The sequence below is a fragment of the Musca autumnalis genome, unplaced genomic scaffold, assembly GCF_047663935.1.
Source record: "Musca autumnalis isolate F117 unplaced genomic scaffold, ASM4766393v1 scaffold_4, whole genome shotgun sequence".
In the NCBI taxonomy this organism is placed as follows: domain Eukaryota; kingdom Metazoa; phylum Arthropoda; class Insecta; order Diptera; family Muscidae; genus Musca; species Musca autumnalis.
In genome coordinates this window covers 173,462,036-173,481,646 of record NW_027411977.1, presented here as the reverse complement: position 1 = coordinate 173,481,646, position 19,611 = coordinate 173,462,036, and the positions used below count along the sequence as shown (strand labels likewise).

Here is a 19,611-nt window from a genome sequence, read left to right as displayed (position 1 = left end):
CCAGTTACATAAAAAATACAAAAAAGACCTGAAATCCGGCTTCAAAATGTCAGCATCCATAAAAGGTGGAAATTTTGGAAAGTGATACATTAGAAGTGTAATCTTCATTTTGTATTCTCCTACTTTTACTTTGGACAGATGTCCGTCATTTGAATGGTTTAATCAGAAATCGAATAGCAATGTAAAAAACCTGTTTAGATTCAACGTGTTTTTACCTATGTTTTTTCCTTTACGCGGTCGTAACTACCACGTGAATTAAATTTTTTTGCTAAATTTTTGAGCTTTGTACAAAAACATCTCAATTAATCCAGCAATAGTCATAGTTACTGGTAAACTACAATAGTTCGCGTATTATACTAGTGCAAACCTTGGCTTCATGGAAACTAAAAAATTTTGACTTTTCCTCATATATATACAGCATTCAGAACTGTCGTTGCCATTTTATTACACGTTTAGGACGGAAAGAAGTATTTTATGGTAGCAAATTTCGAAGTTTAAAATTGCATGATAAATTTACCTTCTATAAATGTGCCTTTCTTCTACCAACTTTTCGATGATTTTCTGATTTTCAAACTATACCTATACAATAAACTGTAAAAATAGAGCAGACCCAAAGAACGGATGTTGAATTCATCGATAGGTATCAGTCCTTGAGTACATCAAAGGCAATTCATAATTTGGAAAAACACAAAAAAGTAATTCTTAGAGTGATTTAGAATTTATTTTTATTCTGAAATCTTAAAACGACAAGATATTTTATTATATTAGTGTATTAGTATCAGACTCAAAATAAATTATTTCCAACTGTTTTTTCTTGACGTTGCTAAAAAATATTAAAAATAACTCTAATTACCAATTGTAATACATGCAAAACGTCGGACAATATGTATAAGAATATTTTGTAATTATGGTTCCACTTGTTTTCACAATACAAATGGAACAATTTTAATACTCTTCGTGCCCTTATAATTCAAATCGCCAAAAATATACCTCTATCACCCATAGCAACCCTTTTACAAATTGTCAAGATTTTAAAAATTAGGTAGGAGCGTTTTTCTTAGGCATTACTCAATTCTTACATATGTATTTATGACATTTAAATAATGTCATTATAGTCCTAATAAATAGAAGATAAATATTCATTTATATTTAATAATATTTTATTTGTATTTATTCCACAAAAAAAAAATAAACCTAATATTTTTTAATACTTTATTAACCAAACAAATGTAAGTGTACCCTACCACCACTTTCTTTTTAAAGGTACATTATGATGTACACTACGTGGTTTTTTAATGTACGCGCTTCTGTACGCAACCATTTCGGTTGGGTACGTGGTTGTTACATTACGATGGTGGTTGCGTACCAAACTTTATAATTTTTTACATACATAAACTTTATAATTTTTTAGTGTTTGTGTAACATGTTCGGTACCTTATGATAAGGTACTGTTTGTTTCCGAACACTGGTTTTTATACCCTACACCATTATGTGGGGAGGGTATTATAAGTTGGTTTTGGCCAAAAAGTTTGTAACGCAACGAAATAATGGTCGTAGACACATATATATATACAAAAATGAATGTCTCGACGAGCTGAGTCGATCTGGCTATGAGATCCCGCCCGTCCGTCCGTCTGTCCATCTTAACGTTATAATCACGCTACAGGTCGCAATTTTAATCCGATCGTATCCAAATTTTGGGCGTTGATGAAGGTCCCGTAGGGGAAGAAGCCAATTGATTTTTGTGTTGGTCGGATAATATTCAGGGGTCATATTTACAATGATGTAAAGCAGGTTGGCGTAGGGAATAACGGAGATATCGCAATAGTCAATAATACATCCCATTTTTTAATTTTTTTGTAATCACGCTACACGTCGCAATTTTGATTGGATCGCCACGAAATTTTGGGTGTCAATGGGGGACCAACAGAGGAAAAAAGCTATTGATTTTTGTAATGGTCGGATATTATTCAGGGGCCGGAATGTGAAAAAACTTTTTTGGAGAAAAGGCCAACGTTTTTTTTCAAAGCGAATGTCTCTCTTCTGTAAGAGATATATCGAATGCAAAACATGACAAGGAAAGTAGAAAATATCACCTTTACAACGATGTGAAGTAGGTTGTCATAGGTGGTCAAACAACAGAGATATCGCAATAGTCGGTAATGCATCCTTTTTTTAATTTTTTGTGCAATCACACTACAGGTCGGAATTTTCATCGGATCCTCACGAAATTTTGGGGGTTGATGGGGGTCTCACAGAGAAAGAAGCCTATTAATGGTTGGCGTACATCCCACTTTTCCATTTTTTTATTTGAGTTGTACTGACGATGCACTATAATGCATTTCAACAAAATTGACCTGTATTAATGAAGACATTCAGAGCAAAGGCGCTAAGCTATCCCAATTTTAATACTTTGAATTTTACTAGTAAAAAGCTTATGCACAGGGGTAGTGGTGTAGGGTATTACAGGGTAGGGCCCCGACCCGACGATAGCCTTGGCTCACTTTTTTCTTATATGTTTCCATTATAATAGCATATCGTTTTTTTAAATAAACCATTTATTATTGAAATTGAATATAATCTTCAATTTTGGAAAATTCTACAAAATTTCGTGAAATCGCGATATTTTAAGCGTTTATTTTAACACAAATGAAACATACGTATAGAAATAAATGTTTGTTCAAAAAACTAAAATCAAAAATTTTCTTTATAAAAATGTTCAAAAGGCATTTAGAAATCTTAGTCGTTGCGGAAACTTCTTTCACCGAATCGAACTAAAACACGCGTTTTCGTTCAGATTTGGATATAGATTCCATATACATATACGAGTATTTTCGGCCGATTTGAGATATTTGATGCACCAAACATGCTATATCTATGTAATTTTGAAGAAATTTGGAATGTGTTACGAAATTCGGTGTTCCAATATTTAAAAAACGTCAAACACCAATAAACAAATCGTAAAAATAACAAATTAAAAAAAAAAACAATAAAGATAAAAATAAACAATAAACATTGTAAAAATGTCTATTCCCAGCAAAAATACTCATTACAAATTGGCCTACTTTCTCATTATTTTAACATGGGCATGTCATATGGAGTAAGTACTTACTTTTTGGCCTCTAAAAAGTAGATAAATAAGTAGTTACTCCCCGGTTACTTCAAGTCGTAACTACTTATTTAAGTACTTATTTATTTACTTTTAAGTGCTAAAAAATAAGTACTTACTCCCTATGACATGCCCGTGTTAAAATAATGAGAAAGTAGGCCAATTTGTAATGAGTATTTTTGCTGGGTTTTTGTAAAAAAGCTATAATTATAATATGGGAAACGGCATGTAAAAAACACACATTTTAACCCATGTAACTTCAAAATAAAATAACTCACTTCGTGTAAACGCTACGGCATTTTATTAAAACGATTCTGAAGGGCAACAATCTTAAATACCTTAAAAAACAATAAACACAATATCTGCCGTAGTTTCCGAGAAATAGATATTTCTTTCTCCAGAAATTTCCTTTATTGCCTTTATTAAGTCGATGGACATTTATAGGTACAATCTATTTAATATATAGAAACAATAAAACGAAGTGACCCAAACTAACCTAAGTATTTTCGTTGTCCATAATGAAAATACAATATAATATTTGCATCAGAACGCTTGAATATTTTTCTGGTCAACTTTTGTAGCCCAGTGTCATTTATCTCCATTTTCCGAAAAAATTGCACTGTCTCAAGACCAACATTGAGTTCCAATACTTTTGCGATGAACTAGAGAGTTCTCCCTTGTCCCTTATGGGATGTTTGTGGAACAATTATTCTTATTATTATAGAGAGTTCTTAATTATTGTCTTGGCTACAATTTTTGTCTTAGTGTTGGATCGAAAATCTCAATGGTTTGGCTGTTATATGGCAAAGTATCCAAAACACGTGGATAAAAAAACTTAAAGTCAAAATCGGGGCTCGATTTTCACCTTAGACATATGCTCTAGTAGACTTTTTGCTCAGTACAATTCCAATAATCAGAAACGCAACCCGCCCATTAAGGTTTCTTTCCTTCCGTACAAATCGCCCCGCCCTAATAATAATCTATGGAGCACTTTTAGAGTTTTGGGTTAGTTTTTCGAATGAGAGCCCTCTAACCTTTCATCTATGAAGCAAAACTTTGGGTTTTATTTCCACAAATGGCGCATGACACACTTTGGCATACATTTGGCGATAGTGTATATGCTTAAAATAGTTTTTTATTGCAATTTGTTACAAAGTGATACAGAAACGTCTTTTACCAAATTTATTTTAAAAATAATTGAACGGTATTCTTCTCAAAAAATCACAATAACTACGGATGATGAGTGTGTCGGTATACACTCAAGTAATTTGAAAATTATTTCTTAGTCAAGCACTAGCATGTGTTAACAGTACGATTAGCTGCAGACTATAATAAATAATCAATAGCAACAATAATTGTTATAACCATTGTTCGGTATATCGGTAATTATTAGGAATTAGGCATTTTATTTCATGAACTGATAATGTCGTCGCTTTATACATACAAACATACGTATGTAGGTAAGTAGTGTAAGAATGCATATTCCTATGTACAAATTTGGCCGATACTCTTATTTGGAATCTCATGTCATTTAAATTAAATTGGTCCCATACATAATTGCAATTTGTTTGGTCGTCAATATTTGTTGTCGTTTCGCTCTCTTAAGATGTGGAATACAAACACCTGCTATTCATCAAAACATTGAGATGAAATTTTTTGTCAACGAATATCGCGAAAGAATATCGAACCATACAGAAATGTGTCTTGGGTCAGGTTTTGATTGCGTAGTCGTACTGTATTGTTTTTTTTTCTAGTAGTTATTTATATAGCAACTAAAAAGCTATTTCCAACGACCATCTCTGGTGAAACACGTGCATCCCGATTCTATTTTATCGACCTTGACCGGCGAGCGGCTCGAAATATTATTAGCAATAGCATAGCATTTAGTAAGCAGGTGGATATTCCAATCATTGCACGGTTATTGTTAAATACACAGCCTCTCAACCGCGAGGAACTTAATTTCCATGGAAAATAATTCTCTCGAGAGAATATTACTCGAGTAACGATTAATTTGGAAAAACAACAAATTTTGAAAAAAATCGGAATAAATAACACTGTAATACACCAAAATTATGCAGAGGTTGTGATGTACCTGTTCGGTTTTGTTGGAGTCCATGGAAGACGAAAGACCTTTGGATTTTTTAGGTCACTTTATAAAGTGATTTTATATTGGATTTTACAAGTTTAGCAACGTAAATTCTTTTTTCAAAACGGTTCTATCATTTCTCCTTTCGAAGACTCGAATTAATATTTCAAACAAATCGGTTAATATAGTGTCTAAGCTGCGTAGAAGATACCGAATAATATATAAGTAAACTTTTGAAAATGGGAAGAAATGAATCGGTTGAAACTTATACGTATTATAGCGTATAATATAAAGCTTTTTGCCGTATTAACCTTCTTAATAAGGATTTACTTGACGTATACGCAATGGAATTGACATTTGAAACCCAGTGGGTTTCTTAAATCCGTTTATACTATTAGTTAGGGCGTTTTAGGGTTTTTACTTTTTGCTTTTTTAATTAACTAGAAGGGTAGGAGTTGTTTTTATTTGGGATGACGACTACTATTTTGCTTTTCAAAATTGTCAGGCTGAATCCCATAGTCGTTGTTTTAATATTTAATTAAAACAACTTTAATTTATTAGTGGGAAAAATACTAACAAATTAGTTATGTGTTTTTCGTTGAGAATCAACGAACGCATATCAGTGGGAAAGATTTGGTTTTGTTTGCAAGTGAAGTTTCTCGAGTTTAGGTAGTGCCAAAGAAATTATCGATCAGAGTGTTCTATTTGAGCGAGCAATTGACACTTGGGTATACAAAGTTTCTTGTTGAAAAACATAAAAATCTGTGGCGAGATCTGAAACTATAGTCTTCCCTGCCTTACCCCTTAGTAAACATCGCCAATTTTTTCCACTAATAAATTAAAGTTGTTTTAATGAAATATTAAAACAAGGACTATGGGATTAAGTCTGACTATTTTAAAAGCAAAAATTTTAATCAACCCTTTGTGGCCCGACGTTGTCTGTGGGCAATATTGCGTATGCATATTTCCCACACCGTTTGAGATATTTATATATGTATACTAAATGGGTATCGGTAGGATGATTTCAGAAGAATACAAAAATGGAAAGTTCTTTTAAATAAATAGCTAGATTGGCGAAGTTATGCTTGTTTAAGCATAAGTAGTCGTGTAAAAATTTGAACATTAAATATTTTGGTGATTTTATAAAATGCCGTTAAATGTCAAATGGATTGAATAATTGCAGCCAACATTTTCTGAAGAATCTTACTGAGTTGTCGATCTAATAAAATAAAAAACGAACATACAATTTACAGTTCCAATTAGTTATTATAATTTTTTGAAATTTTAAAGTTGCATGTGGGCAACATCGGGCCATTGTGGTAATAAAATGGTTATATTAGTGGAAGATGATAGTGGTATTCAACTTGGGATGACGATCCCGAAATCCCGAAAACCCGTATTTTTCGGGATTTCTCAAATCCCGAATCGCGGCATTGACTTCTTGGGAGTCCCGGGGGTTTTTAAGTCACTTTAAATGGGTTTTCATTCATATATGGAACAATAAACCTCAAGAAATTAAATTGGAAGGAACATAATTTATCAATTCCGCCATAAAGAGTTTCATTTTAAATAAATTATAATACACAAATTCTAAGAATTCGTTTCTTAAACTAAACTCATGAAGAGTATTAAGAAATATTGTTTTTCAGAAAAAAAAATTAAAATCAATTAATTACACTTGTATCTAGCTTCTAAGGGTTAAGTAAAAGTTATCCGATGCATGAATTAATTCTGTACATTGAAAATACCACTCGGAATCGGAAACCCTTGTGGCTTTACTAAAATAATTATTTGAAGTAAACATTTTGGCTGCCATTCCTTTCATGCAATTCGCTACATAAATATGTGAATTGTTTAGGATGAATATTTTTGATATTTTAATTTTCTACGCTATTATTTTAAGTTACTTGTTTTAATTATGTCGATTATCTATCAAAATTTTAATTTTTTTAAGCTAAAATTCTTTTATGATGACATGTCCCGACAAATCCCGCAGTCCCGAAATTGCCCCGAAAAATCCCGAAAACCCGGGTTTAGGAATTTGGAAATACCGAATCCCGGGATTTTTGAAAACCTCTCCCGTTCGAAATCCCTATATTCAACGAAGAAAAGGGACATTGGGACATTCGGACTTGGGAACAATGTTTTATTTGTATTATTATTCGAATATTGGACTTGAATTAAGAGGAGATTGACACATTTTTTGGTACACTATACATATTACATATTAGGGATTTGAAAGATAACAAGCGGATATCTGTTCAAATATCGTTGATGATAATTTTATGTAGGACGAAGGACAATATTATCAGGTGTAGAGTCTGCATACAAAATATAAAATATTTTTCAAACGCTTCCACTCTTAAAAACGTCAATAAGATAATTCCAAATTATCTGAACACCACCATATACGTCAAAATTGGCTAATTTGTGAACTATATATGATAAATATAGACCAAATAAATGTCCATCAATTTTCCTCTACAATTGAACAAACTCATCAGTTTATGCTTTTCCACATCATGAATAATAAGAAGTGAGAACGGCGTTAAGTTCGGCCGGGTGTATGGAAGTAAAATGGAACAATTTGTTTCATTTCGCTTATAAACACCAAATTTCAACAATTTCGGTAAAACAATGTGGCTATCCTTTAAAATACCGAAATTCGGGAGGTTTCGTTCAATGCGAGCTATATCAAAACGTCGATCTGCACCTAAAATTTTCTGGCGGAATGTTTTTAGACTCAAAGAAGACTAAATACCGATATTTCAGTAAGATAATGTGGCTAAAACCTAACCTAAAACCGAAAATCAAGATGTACACGGTGCTCTTGAATCAAATTTAAATGGAAGGTATTTACACCTTGGAAGTTTTTGCGGATTCTGAAACTACAATGTTCATAGATGAGAAAAATCAAAAAACTAAAAAAATGACCGAGCCCTTTTTAAATAAATCGCGATTCAAGTTGACATTTTTAAGGGGTTTTTAGGTTTACACGATTTTGCTTCGAAACCGCAAGTCCTATTGAAATGGGACTAAAGAAAATGTAGTAGCTATGAAAATTCTCTACAGGATTGATTTTTATGATATCTTCGAAGTTTGTACCGTTATTGAGATATAGAAGTTCAAATTAGGACAATGGATTGACTGTATCGCCTCCTTATAAAATAATGTTATACATAGTACACCTTAACTAACTTTAAATGAAAACCGCTTACACCAGGCAATTTAAATTTGATTCAAGAGCACCGTGTGTACGCTTCGTAGACGTAGACCCATACTAATAATTCTCTTCTGGAATATTTTATAATTCACGCAAGACTAAATAACAAATTTTCGTCTTTCGATGGGATATTGACATCATAACCTTCAGAATTATGAAAATCGGGAGTTATACCGACGATTTTTAGCCAATTCGGTGGGTTGTTGTGGCCACAAACATCAAAATACCGAAAATTGGGAGTTACCGCTCCATGTGGGCTATATTATGGCGTGGACCTGTACCGACAAATTTTTGGGGGTAAGTTCTATAGCACAAACGAATACTAAATACCAAATTTCAATAATTTCGGTGGGCTATTATGGCCACAAAATTCAAAATACCGAAAATCGCGAGGTACCGTTCTATCGGGGCTATATGAAGGCATGGACCTATACTGACGAAATTCAGTCGGAATGGTTTTTATTGGGAGGAACTGTTCTATGGGGGCTATATGAAAGCGTGGACCTATACCGACGAATTTCATTCGGAAAAGTTTCTACCTCCAACGAAGACTAAATAACAAATTTCAGCCATTTCTGTGGGTTGTTGTGGCCACAACCTTCAAAATACCAAAAATCGGAAGGTACCGTTCTATGGGGGCTACCGACAAATTTCTGGGAGAAAGTTTTATACCACCAATGAACACTGAATACCAAATTTCAGCAATTTCGATGGGTTATTGTGACCACACCCTTCAAAATACCGAAAATCGGGAGGTACCGCTCCTTGGTGACTATATTAAGGCGTGGACCTGTACCGACAAATTTTTGGGGGTAAGTTTTATAGCACCAAAGAATACTAAATACATACTAAATTTCACATTTCGGAGGAATATTGAGGCCACAACCTTCAAAATACCGAAAATCGGAAGGTACCGTTCTATGGGGGCGATATGAAGGCGTGGACCTATACTGACACATTTCTGTGGAATGTTTTATACTACCATGGAAGACTAAATACCAAATCTAAGCCATTTCGGGATGATAATGATGTTAATACCTTCAAAATACCGAAAATCTGGAGGTAACATCCTATGGGGGCTATATGAATGCGTGGACCTATACCAACAAATTTCATATGGAAAGTTTTATACCCCCAACGAAGACTAAGTACCAAAGTAAGTAAATGGTTAAGACTTTCAAAATACCGAAAATCGGGTGGAACCGTTCTATGGAGACTATATCAAAACGTGGACCGATATAGCCCATTTGCAATACAAAATATCCTAGCAGTAATATGAACTTCTATACCAAATAACAAAGCTCTATCTTAAAAGTTGCGAGCTGTATCTTGATTTCAACAGACGGACATGGTTATATCGACTTAGAATTCTACCCTGATCAAGAATATATATTTTATAGGGTTTCCGATGAATATTTCGATGTGTTGCAAACGGAATGACAAATTTAATTATAGGTTCCATATTATAGCGGAGGGTAAAAAAATATTATTATAAAACATACCTTAAGAAACAAACATTTTTAACTTTTATAAACGCAATGGCCTAATGTTGTCCACAAGGAACATTTGGTAACTCCCTAACCGCCAAGAATTGATAAGAATTTTTTTCGCAAAGGATTTATTTTTGCGATTACTAATCATAATAAATATAAAAATTCGGGGTTCAACGGGTTAATTGTCTTTTGACAATTGAAAAGTTCGGAGTCTACCGAAGTCTCAAGTCCGATCATCATGTATTAGAATGTTATTTTAGTGGGTAGATGAAGGCTAAGCTTGGTTACCATTTATATGTTAATCATTAGATAAATGTATATACGAATTAATGTTAGTTATTTAATTCCTAATTTCCCTAAAGTCAGATTTTGACGATAACCTAATTTTTCACGGTTCGGCACAAATACTATGGTGAGTTTTTTCCCACCTTATTTGCCCTTCTGCTTCAGAAGATTTATTTGATCATATATTGTGTATATTGGAACCCCAGTGCGTATGCCTGTTATTATAATCATTCTAATTAATAATAATCATACGCACAGGGGTTGCAATGTTAAAATATCGTCGGTATCAAGTTCAAGTGTTCCATACGCCATTTTGACTTTTTCAGTATAGGTGGTTTCCACAATTTTCGCGTATGCTCCACTTTTCGGCCCGAAAGCTTAAGTTCATTTCAGGTATGAAATTAATATTTTAATAACTTAGGACTTTAAAAATACATTCCAAAAAATCAGAACTTTAGTTTTCGATTTAGAAGGTTTGAATTTTTTGAGGCAAAGATGGGAAACTTTATTTGCCACTTTGTTCCATGTGATTTACAATATTTTGCATTTGTGCCATAAGTGTGGATATGGAACAATTTTACAAAAATTCTATTTTTAAAAAATTCCCTATAACTATTTTATTCCAACAGATATTTCTCTAACTTTTGGCAAAGATGTTCTATATACTATTACTAATAAATCTTGTCAAAAATATAAATATTTTTCCTCAGTCAGCTGTTGTGACGCAAACAATAAAATGCGATTATCTCAAAACGGGTAAATGGCATAAGGAACACTTAAGCATGACACCGACGATATGTTAAGTTATCTACAGGATTACTTCGGTTTGTAGGAAAGAGTTTACAAATAACTTAACAACGAACAGACAATCATACTTAAATTGTCATCGGGTTTAGTACAGATCGCATTTATGCATTTGAAAATTCAGGATGTTCATTTTGAAGTCCAAAGGACGAACGCCATTGCTTTTTATGAGAATAGGTTCACGATTTTGATGAAATTAGGAGTATGTGACGGAATGCTGTCAAGAAATAAACTTGCTACATTATATTGAAATCGCTTCAGATTTGGATACATCTCATAAACATTTTCGCCCGATTTTATGTATTTGATGCACCAAACATGCTATGTTTGTCCAATTTGTCCAATATACATATATTTTTGACTGATTTCGTATATATGATGCACCAAACACGTAATGTCTGCGTAGCTACGATGACATTTGGAATCAGTTGGCTAAATTATATTGAGATCGGTCGAGACTTTGATATAGTTTCAGTATATATTTTAGTCCGATTTGAGGTATTGGATGCACGAAACCTGCTATATATGTTATTTGCTTAGTAGTCCGGTCAAAATAGACATGCGTATAAGGGGGAAATAGCAAAAATTCCCACAAAGCTGAATTTTGGTGGAGAGCTAGGGTTGGCCATTAGAAGCAACGTCCTAAAAGTCCCCATCGATCCCATGTGTGCAAAACAAGTTATTCGGGGTCAAAGGTAATTTTTGGAGGCATTATTCAGTTTTTTTAATTTTTCTCAAAAACGGTAATACTTAGCAAAAGCCCGCTAAAGTAAAAGTTGTAGATTCAATAATTGTCTACAAGATTGTTCCTTATGAATCTTAAAAAAAGGCTTACCATTTTCGAGATATCTCGATCTAAAGGTCAAATAAAAAATTAGCCGCGTAAGTACATTATGAGGCGAACCGGTTAAAGTAACGATACTATGTGTTAGATACTTCCGTAAGCTTTCAAACGATATCCACTTTGCAGTAATCGGTGCAGTAGAACCGGGTCTAACCCGGTTTTTAAATTTGGCCTTTTGGATCTAATAACCGGTGAACCAGATCCGCAACCGTTGAAAATTATACATTTCCGTAATCAGCGCAACAAACTCTACCTTGGGACAAAACTTGAAAAAAATCGGAGAGTTCCCGTTGGGCTTTCGATTATACATGTGGGTTAAATGGGCTATGTTTGCATAAAATGACTCTAACATTGAATAGCTCTACTAAACGGACTCCGATTTTGTTGGATTTTTTTTAGAAGATAGCTATAATTTCGCTCTTCAAAAAATATATATATTTTTGGGGGACAGACCCGATTACTTCGCTTATTTTAGCCGGTTCGTCTGAATATGTGCATATTTCACTTACAAGTGCATAAAAATCATGTGTTTTTTAGAACAGCTACATCTCAAGAATGGTTCCTTCTAAGAAAAAATTGTAAGGGTCAAACTTGTACATAATTTTTCTGTCTACAATATTTACTTTAGTCACTTTTTGATTAGATCAACCGTTTTCAAAAAATAAATCCGAAAACCTAAAAACCCTTAAATTTTGACCTTTGACCCCGAATAATTTTTCTTGCACACATGGGATCGATGGGGACTTTTAGGACGTTGCTTCTAATGGCAAACCCTAGCTCTCCACCAAAATTCAGCTTTGTGGGAATTTTTGCTATTTCAATGTCTATTTTGACCGGACTATAGATGTGGAAAATGTGATGAAATTTGGTCTAGAAACAAGTTTACCGGTCGATTTAATGTATTCACTGAAATGTGGAATTTGGTAAGATATTTTGTCTAGAAATAAGTTTGCAAAATTATATCGAAATCGCTCCAGGTTTGACCAAAATTTTGAAAATTCATGTTAGCGAAAATTTCTTATTTAGCAATGATTTAAACCTTATTTTAGACTTGTATTACTGATGAAATAATTTCCATTACTATTTTTATTTAAAATGACGTAAGACTTCTTGGCCAATTACCCCTCGTTTTCAGAACTTTGGTGTCAATATATCAGAGTTAATATATGTTCAAAACAATGTATATATTAATAATCTCATATATATTTTGGGTGTATCATTTATCAAATAACTCACAACTACGGTAAATGTTATGTAATTCAGTGATATCACTTCGGTAAGACCAAAAGATAGAGTATACAATCGAAAAACCTTAGAAATATCTTAACATTTAATTTTTTTGTTTACATGGAATGTTGAGGACTTTTCCTTTGTTTCCTACTTCACAAAAGTCCAAAATCGCGGCTTCAATTTTCCATTCCAATTTTATTGCGGAGGACTTCTTCTCTGAGAGAAGACTCCCTTGTCCCTTGTGAGATGTTTGTGGAACAATTATTATTATTATTATTATTATTATTATTATTATTATTATTTATGGAAGGAAAATGGGAATAGTAGAGAATTGATTTATGCAGAGGGAACGTTTGGATATCATGGCGTTATCCACTAGTGTTTTTATATTTACAGGTACAATTTAGGAGTTATATAAATATAGGAAAAAACGCAGAGACACGTGTCTTCCTTTCTTGGTATTTTATCACGCTGCGGTGTCAGAATATTGTAAATTTTTCAATTTAGGAAATTCAGGTGTTCAATCGTTGTTATTATCATAAATAACCCAATTGTAGTTATATCCGTAAAGATATTTTGGTGTCCAATCGTGGATCTTATCACAAAGAATTTCTGAAGGCCGATAGTGGTTTTCTTGATAGAGAACTAGTTCTAAGCAATAGTGAGGATGTCCATCATGAAATTCTAGCACCCAATCGCGGGTATGTAAATGACAAATTCTGTTGCCCAATCGTGCATCTGTTAATAAACTAATTTTGGAGTCCAATCGTTTGACTTCTCTTATAGAAATTCTGGTTTCCTATCGTGGATCTTCTTATAAATGAATCAGGATAAAGGAAAAGTCTGGCAACCTGTTCTGAATTTTTTTAAAATGAAATTCTGGCGCCCAATCCAAGGTCTATACACGTATACATTCTTTTATACCCTCAGTCTTTAGTCAAAATGTGTCTCATCGAAATAATGGTTTTAGGGCCAAAGTGTGTTTGGAAGTAATCTGTTTCAGAAAACTTGGAGTCGACTTAGCTATGTTCGTCCGTCTGGGTGGGTGCCTGGAGAACACGATAATTCGAACAGATCAACCGATTCGGTCTAAAATTTGGCCATCGTGATATTTTGTTCAAATTTTGATCAACTTCGAAGATGGGCCATATCGATCCACTCTTTCGGTAACCTTCCACAGAGTATTTCAAAAATCAAAGATGTGCAGTTTAAGAGTTCTCTGGATAATTAGTAAATATCAAAATTTCAGGGGCAAGTCCATACTTCCAGAGAAAATGCAATCATACATTAAAAAATGGATACTGCGTTGGTCCAAACTTTGTTTATCGCAATATTTCTGCGAGCCTTATATAAAGTTCGAAGATGGTGATTTTCGGTTTGCTCCTTCTGGTATATATAATATATATAATTGTTCCACAAACATCCCTGAAGGGACGAGGGAAACTTCTCTCATATCAATGAGTGCACCCCAATTCATATTGGCTCAATGATATGCGACCTACATTTTATTGCCGAGTCCGAACGACGTGTCTTAAGACACCACTTGTAGAGAAGTTTTTCATGGCATAAATACTCAGGAAATGTCGCCAACATTACTGAGGGGTATTTTGTCACCGTTGAAAATTTGTTGTCGCCTGGCCTGGGAATCAAACCGCAGACCTTTAGCTAGCAAGGCGGGTGTGCATACCATTGCACCACGGTGTCACCCGCTCTTTCTGGTATTTTCCCCCCAAATTTCAAGAATTTCTGCTAAAGTGGTATGTGCGAATTTCCTTGAACGAAGCAACAGATTTGGCCTAAAATTTGGATTTAGTAATATTTTGTCCAAACTTAGTTTTAGCTCGAAAATGGACCATACTGGGTACATCCCTCACAGACCTTCGAACTGAATTGACTGGTGGGCGCAATATCCTTTAAAAGAATGACTCCCAAAATAAGATCTACTTCCGGTCCATTTCTTCAGACACCTCCTCCGCAGCACTTGTGATCAATGATAAAATCCGTCCGTTTGTTGTCAAGTTCATACGTCCGAAAATGGCTACACAATTCTGAAAATCTCCTAATACATAGCTTTGAGTTGAAGGATTTTGATTGTGTAGCCACTATTCGTTCTATCCATAGATAAAAGTTTTAGTTCACACAAGCTCAGGGTATATTCCTGTCCGCAAAGCCGACTGATACTTGCTGAGATTTTGACGAAGAAAAATCTGTTTTTTTATTTCGTTTGTCGTCACAAAGTCCTTTGCCGAAGAAGGAAAAAGGAATATTAATAGAAAAGTGCATCCATTGAAAGTACTTTCCAAAATACAATTCAAAGAGTAATCGACAGAAAAATCCTTTTTTGTACAATAGACATTAACTAATTTGTAGCAAGAGACCAGTTTCAAAAAATCTCAACGGACGACACTGTGGTGGTACAGAAATTAAATTATAAAAATGGTTTATATATTTTTTTTTTTTTGCAAATTTCAAACATAATAAAGAATTTGTAATTGTTATGATGTTCAAAATAGTTTATTATAAAAACGTGTTAGAGACTATATACAAAAGTTTAAAACCACAAAAATTAAGAGATTTTATTTCATATTGTTGAATTGCTCTTATAAAAAATTTCAAAAACAAAACATCGCAAGAATGTTTTTTGTTTGTAAGCCAAAGAATTGGAAGTAATATGCTGCAAACGTTCAATAATTACAAATAAACGTCTTGTACTGAACCCAGTAACACTTACATTCAGCCTAAAATTAATTAAATGCTTAAACAACACTACGTCGGTGCATCATCTGCATACATTTTTACTTGACTGTGCACTAATTGTTGTGGTAGATCGTTTCCATAAAGTGAAACAATAGTGGACCATTAATTGTGCACTGGGGTACGCATTTGGATGCAAGTAATGGCTTTGAGAGCTATTACGCGCCGGTCAATGTATTATTGCGACCTACAGATTAGCTACAGAATCGGTTAAATATTATGTTTTTAATCCATTTCACCCCCTAAATATTCTACGGAATCTGGCCTCAAATTTGAATCGGTCCATAATTGCGGCCTGGAGTTTGATTACAATTTTAAGTTAAAGAAAAGCGATAAATAGATTTGCCTGGTCGAGATGTGAAGAATGGTATTTCGCGGTGTTACATGAATTTTATATCTTTTCATAATTTTGAGCTGTAATATTTACCGATGTTTTACGGTGGCGACAAAAAAAGATATAGAATGTACTAGTATCTACATACATATATCAATCTAATCTACTTAAAATATTTTAAAGACATTTGTGCATTTTTTTAAGTCGCCGTTACTTTTTATTATTGGCCAAAAATATTTGTCGTACAGTATATTTACATTTATTTACTCTCTTTGTTTTCGATTGTTCTTTTTTATTTAATCGAACATCAGACGTTGGCCAGACGGAACTAATCGTGTATTAATGTGTTATTTTGGGAGATAACAGACACCATATACTTCTCAGCGTTCTCTGTTTAATCGATCATTTTAGTTGTACTAAAGCGCCGGTCGAGTAAAGAAAACGTTTTGATGATCGGTGTGTTGCCGTATAACATTCGTAATTTACGTACGATTTTACTTGAAACCGGTCGTTTTCAAGTATCTCACGTTTTAGTTATTGCAATTTCAAATTGAAAAAATATATACAAATTCGTTAAAGTTTACAATGGACACGGCAACGAAATCGAAAGTTGATGTAGACGTTGTGGAATCACAACAACGTGATGAAGATGAAATAACATTGGATTCGATACTCATTCGTATCGGACAATTTGGGAAATTTCAAGTGATCATATTTTTACTTATTTGTTTACCGATGATGTTCAATGCAATATTTTCGGTGACTTATGTCTTTACCGCCAGTTCCGTAGTACATAGGTAAATGTGACTGATGTACATTCTTTCAATTTGTTATCAATCATCTGCGAACATGTTGTTCTAAATAATAAACAATTAAATTGTGAACGATAACGGCACGATTCGATCAAGACTATGTTTTAAACATAAAATAGTTGATAAGCAACATTTAAAATCAAAATTATCGTTAACTTTATTGAAAACACAAATAAGTTGGAAACACATAATTCTTTCTTAGATGCAATATTACAGAATGTGATACCGCCGAAAGCAGCTACGATGAACCTTGGACGGAGTTTGCAATTCCCATGAAAGGTTCAAATTTGGATCAGTGTAAACGCTATGCAAGTTTAACCGAAGCGAATACAACGACCACAATATCTACGAGATTAATCGATGATTTTGCAGCTGAAAGGAAAGAAAAGCTATCAATGTGCACAGCCAATGATTTCAGTACAAATGAAATTGAAACATGTTCCACAGACAATTTCATTTTCAGAGATGAAGAAGTCACAATTTCAAATGAAGTAAGTAATACATAATGATATGTCAAAATCTAAGAGTAAAAACAAAAATCTCACGACTGATCCCCAACTCTTTTTTAGTATGATTATGTTGCTTTCATAACAGACAATTTTTGAAAAAAGATATTTAAACAGGATCACAATTCACAGAATTCTATTCAACAAGCTAACATCTTATTACAATTAATGTGTTTTTTACGTTTTCGTACAACTATTACCCACTCTAACGTATGGTTATTATAACACAGTTACGTGTCAAATACACAAAGAGTGAGCAAATTACTGATAATACACGGTCTTAATCAGTCACTTTTGAATAAAAAGTTAATGTCAATAACCACAGCATGCGAATAAAAATCTAAATATATGATTCAATTTAAACCACATTGCGAAACAGTAGTGGCCTGTCACTCTTTCTTAATTACACCGCGCAAACAAAATAATCCATTTGGTTATGGTCAAATAATATTTAGTGGTCGAAAGGCGCAAAAAGATTTCCCCCACAGAAACATTTTGCGCCTTTCGACCACTGACCAAACAATGTTCCGAACGAAGACTAAATACGAAATTTAAGCCATTTCGGTGTGATAAGTAGGTTAAAACTTTGAAAATACAGCTAATTGGGAGGTGCCGTTCTATGGCCCCTATATCCAAATGTACACATATAGCAACAAATGTTTGGGGGAATGTTTAATGTTCCAACGAAGACTTACACGCTTAGTTGGCCCCCTACAGAAAATTTGTCCTATAAATCGAACTAAGAAAAGATTTCCATTCCATCTCTATTTGTTGCTTTAATTATCAAATTTGTAATACCACATTTTTTAATATCGCCTTTACTCCATCGAAGGCTTTACCTTCCAGTTCTGCGTGTTCCGCTCTTTTTAGCGGGTTCATAATCGCTCATTTTTATGACATGGATTAGCCAACGCAATCGTTGTATCTCGATATTTTTAACTATACTGATGTCGTTGTATAGCAGATACAGCTCATGGTTCATACGACGCACAATAGTTCAGGAATCAATTTTCCTGGCTAAACTCCAAATTTTTTGCGTTCATGTGTTAGGTAGTTAGGATTGTTGCCTTTAATAACCTTTCAGTGAATTCCCGTAGCGTTTACTCGAAGTGAGATATTTTTTTCCTCAGGTACTAAAATTTAGTGAAATTCTAAATTTAGTGGACTAGAACTTTTAGGGAACAAGATAGAACAACGTTAATTTTTCGCAGAATGATACCTGATAGTGTCCTCTTTCCGTTTAGCAATTTTTTAAATTTACTGTAGTTAAATGCATGATAATGTGTGTTTTATACTCTCAGCATTTATGCTAACGAGGTTATATGTGTACTAGGGTTATGACTTTTTTACAACCTCGTATGATATTTTGATGAGTTTTTAGCTAAGATTGCATAAAATCTTAATTATAAAGTCATTCGATAAAAAAGCTTCCGCACAAACAGCTTTTAAAGATTTTGTTTTTCAAAACTTTTGAAAAGTTTTTGAAGTCAATGTAAGCAGATATTTAACTGAAAACAAGATATAGGAGCACACGACATAACCAAAATGATATCACCGTTTGTTTCTCACTAATTTTATCATCGTATTATAACATATATATAATTTTATATATATATTACTAATAGTATATATAACTAATCGACCCATGATGTCAATATCGTCAGCATAAGCAAGTAACAGACTTATTCCCCTATAGTTAGAGCACAAGACTCCTTTCTAGTAGAAGAGACACAGGATACTTAGGTTCCAATCGTCGGGTACGAGTTCTTCCTCTAAGATGGTGCTAAATAGTTGATGCATACACTAGGTGGCGCAAAAGTAATCCTCCTATCAGAAAATGCTATACATTTTGCGATTGGCCCCTAATGTCAGTTCTGTTTTGACATTTGTGTAGTAAACACTTGCGAAATACACGTTAATAAACAATGTTACGCTGCATTGCTCCAGAACGCGGAATATTGGTGACTATTTATCTAATCTCCCGTTTTGGCGATTTGCACTGGCCAGCAAGATCGCTTGATTTGACCGCTTCAACTTCTATTTGTAGGGCTTTTTGAAGTCGCGGATTTATGTCAACAAGCCCCAGACTCTTTCAGCTGTTAAAGACAATATCCGTCAAGAATGTGAGGAC

The 19,611-nt window shown here is 33.7% G+C and overlaps 1 protein-coding gene across 2 annotated transcripts in view; it reads left to right on the top strand.

Annotated features, from left to right (window-relative positions):
* Positions 1 to 19,611, top strand: part of LOC141400551 (organic cation transporter protein-like) — a 72,056-nt gene that overhangs the window by 15,824 nt on the left and 36,621 nt on the right. Inside the window, exons 1-2 of one of the 2 annotated variants that reach the window (XM_073979760.1) lie at positions 16,572 to 16,959; positions 17,177 to 17,465. In XM_073979760.1, coding sequence (XP_073835861.1) covers positions 16,748 to 16,959; positions 17,177 to 17,465 — 501 coding nt within the window. In that variant the 5' untranslated portion in view covers positions 16,572 to 16,747. Of the gene's footprint in view, positions 1 to 16,571; positions 16,960 to 17,176; positions 17,466 to 19,611 lie in introns of those variants that run through there. The other variant, XM_073979761.1, reaches the window with a different exon arrangement.